Source organism: Plecotus auritus, assembly GCF_963455305.1.
Source record: "Plecotus auritus genome assembly, chromosome: X".
In the NCBI taxonomy this organism is placed as follows: Eukaryota; Metazoa; Chordata; class Mammalia; order Chiroptera; family Vespertilionidae; genus Plecotus; species Plecotus auritus.
In genome coordinates this window covers 134,278,696-134,288,273 of record NC_137784.1, presented here as the reverse complement: position 1 = coordinate 134,288,273, position 9,578 = coordinate 134,278,696, and the positions used below count along the sequence as shown (strand labels likewise).

Here is a 9,578-nt window from a genome sequence, read left to right as displayed (position 1 = left end):
TTTTCATATTTTAATATATTCAAATATATCAAACTTTCCCCTCAATACTTTTTCATTTTTTACCTTTAAACAAAATCTTCCCTATTTTCACAGTCAAAATATAAACATTCTCTTCCTTTTGATTCTAAACATTATATAAATGTTACTTTCCAAATTTAGGATTTAACCATTTTTCCACTTGCAATTTATATTGTGTGTAAAGTGTGATAAAGGGCCTTAAGTTTATTTTTGCCCTAAGGAAAGCAAACAGATTAATCCAGCTCCACTTATTGAATGAAATATCTTTTCTCATTCATCTAAAATTTCACTTCAATTATGATCCAGTTTTCTCTTTGCAAATCTGTTTCTAGGTCTCTCCTCTGATTCACTGACATACTTGACCTTGCTTTTTCATCCTTGTACTCCACACAAACCACTTTCAGAGTTGCCAGTGATACTGTTAAAATATAAGACAAATCATGTCCCACCTCTGCTGAAAATACTTGTCTGGCTCCCCATCGCACTCAGGGTAAGAGCCAAATTCCATTCTAGCACTTCCAAGGCTCTAAGCTTTCTGCTTCCCCCACATCCCCAGCACCTCTCTGAACTCACTTCTTGATATTCACTACTTCAGTCACTCCAGCTCCAGCCATGCTACCTAACTGGCTCCTAACTGCTCACCTGCCTGCCTGCCTGATCGCCCCTAACTTCCTCCGCCTGCCAGCCTGATCAACCCTAACTGCCCTCCCCTGCCAGCCTGATCACCCCTAACTGCCCTCCCCTGCTGGCCTGGTTGCCCCCAACTGCCCTCGTCTGTTGGCCAATTTGGTTCTGATTGGTCAGTTCCTATGTCAGTGTCTCTAGAACATGGCAGACCATACGTGTCTTGGGAGCTCAGCACTTGCTATCCCTGTACTTGGAATTCTCCTTCCCCAGACATGCACAGGGCCAGTCCTCTCATTGCCTTTAGGTCTTTACTCAAAAGCCACGTTCTCAGTGAGGCTCTCCCTGGCCTTCCTATCTAATCAATGTCAGACTCCTGTCTGGAAATTCCAGTCCTCATTCCTTGCTTTCTTTATTTTCCCTCTTAACACTTACCACTTTGAAAATACGTTGTATTTACTTACTGCATCTTCGCTATTGTCTGGCACACTAAAATGAAAGTTCCATGAGGGTAGGATTATTTTACTTGTTCCTTTTGATCATTACCACATCATAAGTGCCTGTGCCTAGAAGACTGCTGGCAGAGAGCTATCTGTGGTTATTATTGGTGAGTTGAAGATAAAACAAATAGAGCCGCCGAAATAGCTCAGTTGGGAGAGCGTAAGACTGAAGATAAAACAAATAAATAAAAAATGGGGTCAAACTAAGGCAAAAGGGGAGCTAGTCAGTTTTCCCTGGGTCTTGCCTCAAAGCTACACACACTAATGCCTCCAGGGGCAACTGGGCATTTTATTCACTAGAGTGAAGCAGGCCAGCTGGGGGCTTGGCCAACTTGAGAGAGCATGTGAGTCTATAATGGGCTGCTGTATCCTTGTAGGAACCTTGTTGGGCTCTAATTGTTAGTTTACTGTTTATGATTTTTTTCAAGTGAGCCAGAAGTAAGAATTTATGTAATATGAATTCTCCCAAATGCCGAAGTCGCTAATTTAAACACAGAAAGCAATAAAAACATGAAGATCAAACAAAACAATGCAGCTGTCTGAAGTTGGCCCATGGGTGACGTGCAGGTGGATGCCGGAATAAACTGTACGATCTATGAAAAAAAAAACTAACCTGTGCTATGGTGAGGTGGGCTTGCTTGTGCCATTCTTGAGGTAAACAGCTTCAGGTCATACTGGGTGGAGAATGAAGATGAATTAACACTTTCTTTCAACTCCTGGAAGTTCCCTGCCTCCCTTTCCTCCTGCTATGCGTGGAGTTTGGGGAACACAGGCAGTGAGGAGTCCTCAGAACTCTTCCATTATGAGCAAGTATATTTTCGGGAAGTGGGAAGTGGGTAAACCAGAGAGAGTTTTGAGGGGAATGTCACTAATAGGTCTAGGGAAAGGAGAAGAGGTGAGGAAGAGAAGGACGTAGACAGATCCATGGATCAAGACACCCTATCTCGGAGGGACTTTATTGGGGTTACTGCAGCCTCACACCAACAACCACTACTCCGCTATGTGGCAATACAGAGCCAAAGGAGTGAGTTAAACCAGTGGTCGGCTAAAAGCAGCTCGCGAGCTTTGGCCCCTTGAGTGTGGCTCTTCCACAAAATACCACAGCCTGGGTGAGTCTATTTTGAAGAAGTGGCGTTAGAAGAAGTTTAAAAAATTTGGCTCTCAAAAGAAATTTCAATCATTGTACTGTTGATATTTGGCTCTGTTGACTAATGAGTTTGCCGACCACTGGTGTAGGGTAAAGGAACCAAGACCTTCAGTTCCAAGATTTGCTGCACCTGGGTCCTCTGAGCAATGAGGCCTCCCACAGCCACATGCTTAATGCACAATGTGAGTGTGTTTAGGCTGAGGGTCCGGGGTCCCGCTTTGCAGTTGTGGCATGAAGTCCCTGAAATGAACCTTTTAGGTATAATCCTGGCTCCTGCTTAACCCTTGAGTCATCCCTGTCAAAATACCCTTCTAGGGAACCTCCAAGCCACCTGGTTTCTCTCCTTTGCCACATCCTTTGTGCCCAGAGCCAGGGACAGCAATGTGGACCTGTCAGAAGTGCAAGTTTTTCCTGGGCCTCCCCTCTCTCCTGGGCCCCACTCCCCACACCTCTTTTTCTGTAGGCTCACTCCCTGGGTCAGTCTTTCTTCTTAGAATTCCTCCTTCTTCAGCATCCCTGGCCCTTTGGTCCTCACATGCCTAGGTCCCACCTTAGAGTGAGTATCCTTTAGCCTCTCCCCAAATCCCTGCCAACTCTGTCTTTCTCCCCTTGCTCTGGACCTCTTGTGAGATTCTTTGTGCCCTGTCTACTCAAGTTATTCAGTCTATTTTCCTCTAAGCCCCAAGATCTCCCTCTCCCTCTGTTATCCTCATCTCCTCCCAGTTGGGTGCCTCCCCCTCCTAAGACATCCCTCCCCCCAGGAAGCCCCTCCATTTCTGGCCCCTCCCCACTTCTTCCTAAGCATCAACCTCCCCTGTGCCCTCCCCCCACAGCCCATCTCTAGTTCCTTCTCCTCCCTCCTTCCTAGAGCAGGCCAGCTAAGTCCTATTCCATTTTTAGATGACTGATGATGATGCTAGCTGAACTTTATTCACAGCCTGAATTTACAGCTGTCCCTTCCTTTCATGCCCCATCCACCAAACACACCCAGTCTCTTCAACATGATAAAGTCCTTCCACACAGCATGTCATGTCCACACACATTTGTATTTTTCAGAACAAACAACAGTTATGCTGGCAACGATGTTCGTTGGTAGGGAGTCTAAAGCTTTCTATACATTAAAAAGGTACATTTCTTGTGCCTCCAAATCAAACATTTGCCTCCACAAATGTGACAAATTATACCCTAATAGGACCTTTTCACCAAATCATAGACATAGATATGGAAATCATCATCAAACTTGATGAAGTACACAGAGGGTTTGGCTTCCACTTGGTGAATAACCTTGCCTGTCCGTTTGGAGCCATCTTCTTTGGTATATTCCACATGCTTGCCTATCAGGCCATCTATAACTCCTTCTGGCTCCCTCTCCGCTGGTGGAGGCTCACTGGGCTCTGGCATGATACGGAGGTCTCCTTCCTTATAGTCATCCAGAAGCTGGTACATGTACAACACGGGATCTTTCTCATAGGTAATATAAAACCACGCTTTCATGATCGGCGCTTGGGCTAACACCATCCCTCTCCATTCATCCTTAGAACCATGCTCGCCCTCAAACATATGCTCCACAGCTTTGCCGATGATGGTGTTGGCAAGGCGCGCATCTCTGACTCGAGACAGTGGCACCTTATCAGGAAGTATTTTAAGTTTTAAAATTCTTTCATCTGTGTGAAGTTCCAGTCCATAGACACAGTCAATGCCATCGTATTTCACCAGGTAAAGAGCGGGGTTTATAGGCACCTGATCCAGAACGGTTCCTTTCCACTGGGTGATGGGCTCATCGCCTTCCTTCCATCCGTGGGAAATCCTGCAGCCCACGATGTTCCTGCGGGGCTGGGACGAAGGTCTCCCCCTCTGTTTCTTTTGAGACGTTTTTTTCTTCTTCACATTTGCAGATCCGGTGTGGTGATTTACTGAGTCTCTGGTTTCCTGCCCTGCAGGTGCCTTTTTGTGAGAGGTCTTCATACCTGCAAAGGCGGGGGGAGGGGGGAAAGAGGCTAGAAAGAAACATTTAGTATATTATAGCATGAATTAATTTCTCTATCGCAAATTCGCTGGGCACCAAGTACATTGCTGCCCAAATTATTCAGATACGTCCAGCAAGAATACTGGGTATTGCCCTGCCTGGTTTGGCTTAGTGGATAGAGCATCGTACTTCAGACTGAAGGGTCCTGTGTTCGATTCAGGTCAAGAGCACATGCCTGGGTTGTGGGCTGGATGGGGGGGGGGGGGCGTTGTGCAGGAGGCAGCTGGCCAGTGATTGTCTCATCACTGATGTTTCTATCTCTCTCTCCCTTCCTTTCTAAATCAATAAAAATATATTTTTTAAAAGAATGCTGGTTATCAAGATAGTACTGGATGCTTGGCTGCATCAGCCCACCCTCCAGGCTCCTTTGGCTGTGCTGGAGTTTTAGAGAGGTGGTGGTTGCTTTGATTGAAGGCCCAACAACAGGGTTCCTTTCCATAACGCCTGTCCCTCTGTTGTTATCCTAGAGTCCTTACACCACACACAAATATTCACCATTTCTTAGACCCCCCCCCACCCACCCCATCTCTTCATTTCCACTAGTGTAGTCCACATGTCCCTTGTTTTTTAAAATATATTTCTTTTTTGATTTCAGAGAGGAAGGGAGAATGAGAGAGAGAAACATCAATGATGAGAATCACTGATGGACTGCCCCCTGCACGCCCCACACTGGGGAATCGAGCCCACAACCCAAGAATGTGTCTTTGGCTGGAAATGAACCTGGGACTCTTCAGTCCGCAGGCTAACGCTCTATCCACTGAGCAAAGCCGGCTAGGGCACACTCTGTCCCTCTTAATTCCCATAATGATGCCTTCTGCCTGCTGTTCATGTCTCTCTCCTTCATCTCCTTCCTATTCATTCCCACTTTCCCGCTGGGTGCTCACAACAAACTCATTTCCTTTTCTAGGCACCTTTGTACGCTAACCAGGTGTTTTTCCACTCCCCCCTCCCACCTCCAGTCTCCAAGTCACTCTTCTCAGTCTCCTGTCCCATCCTGGCACCGACCCCAATTGTCTTGCCTGAAGCAAACCAACCCCCAACCTCCAGTTCTCTAGTCCAGTGCCCACCTCCCCGCGTCCGGGGATCGCGGGCTTCACGTGCCCAAATAGAGGACACCTGGCTGCTGCCTTCGCTGTGAACCTGTGAGGAAAGTGGATCAGCAGGCGCCGAGCCGCGAGCTTGCAAGAGCTGGTTGAGGAGGATCCGTGGTCGAGGAGCGCGTCTAAGAGGGCGGCGGGGCGGGCGAAGAGGATGGCGGCTGTGTCTCCAGCGCCGCGCTCGCGGACCCCCTGACTCCCAGTCGGCCGCAGAAGCCCCTCTGCCACTTCGGGATCCCACCGGCCACTACCGCTGCAGGAGTCTCCTCCCCTCTCTCCACAGCTCAGCTTCCTGCCAGGCCTCCCCTTCCTGCTAAACAACGTGCGCTCCCCTCCCCCAACTCTCACACGCCCACCTAGGCCCCTGGCTTGGGAAACGCGTCTGGGCTCCTGGACCCGCCCCTTTTCCAAATCCCGAGCAGCCCAGCCCACAGCCCCCCCTACCCTACCACCTAGCGTCTCTTTCTCCAGTTCAGAGACCTCAGGTTCCCCACCCCCCACCTCACCCCACCCCCACCTCGGTGCCCCTGCCCCATCTGCTTTTCATCTTCTAGGAATTCGCCCTTTCTTTTCCCCGTGCCTTTCTGGAGTTACCGAAACCTTCCTTTCCTGTCATCAAAGGGGATTTGTGGTAAGACTAAGAAGCGCACTAGTGCTCAGTCTGCCATCTTGACCCAATCAATCTCTAGGTAAATTTGACTGTCTGGTCATTTCCAGACTTGACTTCTTGAAGATAGTCCCCCCCACCTCCCTTTTGTTGTTGTTGTTGTTTTCACCGATTGAAAAAAGAATTGCATGCACAATGTCAATACTGTAAAATTCACTTTAAGAAGATAATCCACCCTAAATCCACTTCTCATTCACTAGGGCTCAGAGCGAAACATTAGCTCTCAGTATCTCCTTTGCCTTTTTTTTTTTCTAATCTCATAGAAATCTGGGATCATTTTGCAAAATTCAGTTGTTAAAAATTATTTGTAAAATAATTGCTATGATATTTTGCTATACTGTATGTAGCAATATTAGAAGTACTACTCTCCATGAAAAATTAATTTTACTTATTTTATTGAAGCATTTAAAAGTAGAAATAAAATATTACCAATAAAATTTAATTCTCTATTCTCCTCAAGTCCTGATCCTATTCCTTTCTCCTTCTCTAATGTTAATATTTATTATTCAATTTCTGTGTTTTCAACCATCATACACACACACACACACACACACACACACACACACACAAATACTGTGCATTTTCTGTCTCATATTTGTTTTCCAAATGTACATTATGAAGGATAATTACTCCATAATCTCAGGGAAAAATAGTTGTTTAAAAATGTGTTTTATTTACTTTTTTGTTGTGTTTTTTTTTAATTAAATTTAATTTTTCCCCATCACCATTTATCCCCCCCATTTAACCTTACACCCCTCCCCCGGCAATCACCACACTTTTGTCCTTGCCCATGAATTCTTTCTCTTTTTTTTTTCTTTTTTGCTCAATCCCTCCACCTCCCTAACACTCCCCACCCACCAGAGCTGTCTGCCTGCTCTCTATCTATGAGTCTGTCTCTATTCTGCTTGTTAGTTCAGTTTGTTCATTAAATTCCACATATGAGTGAAATCATATGGTAACTTGTCTTTCTCTGACTGCCTTATTTCACTTAGCATAATGTTCTCCAGGTCCATCCATGCTGTCACAAAGAGTAAAACTTTCTTCCTTTTTACCATTGTGTAGATGTACCACACCTGTTTTATCCACTCATCTGCTGATGGACACTTAGGCTGCTTCCAAATCTTGGCTATTGTAAATAATGCTGCAATGAACAGGGGTGTATATATTCTTTTGAATTACTGTTTCAGGTATATTACTATTAATTTTCAGAAGTGGAATTGCTGGGTCATAAGGCAGTTCCATTTTTAGTTTTTTGAGGTAACTCCATACTGCTTTCCACAGTGGCTGCACCAGTCTGCATTCCCACCAACAGTGCACTAGGATTCCCTTTTCTCCACATCTTCACCAAGACTTGTTTGTTGATTTATTGATGATACCCATTCTGCCAGGTGTGAGGTGATATCTCATTGCAGTTTTAATTTGCATTTCTCTGATTAGTGACATTGAGCATCTTTTCATATGTTTATTGGCTATCTGTGTGTCCTCTTTGGAGAAGTGCCTATTCAGGTTCTTTGCCCATTTTTTAATTGGATTGTTTTTTTTTTCTGTTGAGTTGTATGACTTCTTTATACATTTTAGATAGTAACACCTTATCAGATGCTTCGACGGATATGTTCTCCCATTCAGTGGATTGTCTTTGCATTTTGTTGATGGTTTTCTTTGCTGTGCAAAACTTTTTAGTTTGATATAGTCCCATTTGTTTCGTTTTTCTTTTGTTTCCCTTGCCTGAGGAGATATATCAGAAAAAAATATTGCTATAAGAAATGTCTGTTGCCAAAAATTAAAATTTAAAGTTATCAAGACTGCATTATAAAATTTACAAAAGCCCCCATTAATCAAAAAAGGGGGGATAATAGGGTAATATCATGTAAGGAAAAATATCCTATAAGTAAATTACATCTAGAAAACTTTTACTTTACAAAATTAATTTTCATTTGTAACGCTAACAGCAAGACACCCATGAAAAACACACATGGTGTCTAAATAAGACAAAGGAAAATCGTTTGGGCAAAAATAAAAAGGATCCCAAATCAATTATATAGAAAAGATTCCTTTATTAACTTTTGGTCGAGAATATGTTTGTATATTTTCAGAAAACAACTCCAAGACCATGTGGATTCCTGCAACAGAGAGGAATTGACAGGCCTGCTCCAACCACAAAGACAAGAGGAGAAACAGTCCAGAGATGGAATACGCTGACGATGCCTTGCCCCGCTAGCAGTCAGCAGCTGTGCGACGCAGCAAGTTGCCTAGGACCAAACCAGAGAGGGTCGGACCTGCATTGCCACCATGTGCCCACCATCCAGATATCATTGCTGACATGTACACTTAAGGAACTGTTTGACATTGAAACGGGGACTCACAACTGTTGGACATTGAAATTGGGACTCAAACATTTTTTGTTATTATACGTTTATTTCTAGTCTGCAGAGGCAAGATTTTTTAAAGGAAAGAAAAGGGGAAAAAATAGATACAGAGGCAAAGAAGCATTGAACAGACTGTCAAACTACAGCGGGAAGGCAGGGGGGGTTGGGGGGGGGCTGTAAGAGATCAACCGAAGGACTTGTACGCATGCATATGAGCATAACCAATGGATAAAAGACACTGGCGGGGGGGGGGGGGCAGGTAAAGGCATGTACTGGGGGGTAGGGGAGGCCGGGGGGAGGTCAATGGGCAAAAAAAAGGAGACATATGTACTACTATTTGTAATACTTCAAACAATTAAAAAAATAAATAATAATAAAAAAGAAAAAAAAAAGAAATGTCTGAGATTTTACTACCTATGTTTTCTTCCAGGATTTTTATGGTTTCAAGTCTAACATTTAAGTCTTTAATCAGTTTTGTGTTTTTACTTGTATGCAGTGTAAGAAGGTGGTCTAGTTTCATTTTTTTGCATGTATCTGTCTAGTTTTCCCAACACCATCTATTGAATAGACTATCTTTAGCCCATTGTATGTTTTTGCCTCCTCTGTCAAATATTAATTGACTATAAAGGCATGGGTTTATTTCTGGGTTCTCTATTCTGTTCCATTGATCTATATATCTCTTTTTATGTCAGTGTCATGCCATTTTCATGACTATGGCCTTGTTGTACACTTTGATATCAGGTAGCATGATTCCTCTAACTTTGTTCTTCTTTCTCCAGATTGCTGTTGCTATTCAGGATCTTTTGTGGTTCCATATAAATTTTTGGAATATATGTTCTAGTTCTGTGAAATACGCCATTGGTATCTTGGTAAGAATTGCATTAAATCTGTATATTGCTTTGGGTAGAATGGACATTTTAATTCTTCCTATCCATGAACACGGTATATGCTTCCACTTATTTATATCTTCTTTAATTTCTTTCTTTAGTGTCTTATAATTTTCTAAGTAAAGGTCTTTTACATTCTTGGTTAAATCAATAATGAACTATCAGAAATGGAAACTGAAAAAACAACAATCCTATTAACAATTGCTTCAAAAATAATAAAATAGCTAGGAAAAAAATAATTTTTTA

The 9,578-nt window shown here is 43.6% G+C and overlaps 1 protein-coding gene across 1 annotated transcript; it reads right to left on the bottom strand.

Moving 5' to 3' along the window:
- Nucleotides 1-3,474: 3,474 nt before the first annotated feature.
- Nucleotides 3,475-5,504, bottom strand: LOC308240331 (spindlin-2; the record flags this gene model as incomplete). The annotated part of the gene is made up of 2 exons (XM_080653215.1): nucleotides 5,383-5,504; nucleotides 3,475-4,286 (listed from the first exon to the last, which is right to left on the bottom strand). The coding sequence occupies exon 2, from the start codon at nucleotides 4,252-4,254 to the stop codon at nucleotides 3,475-3,477; it is 780 nt and encodes a 259-aa protein (XP_080509341.1). The 5' UTR covers nucleotides 4,255-4,286; nucleotides 5,383-5,504.
- Nucleotides 5,505-9,578: the final 4,074 nt, after the last annotated feature.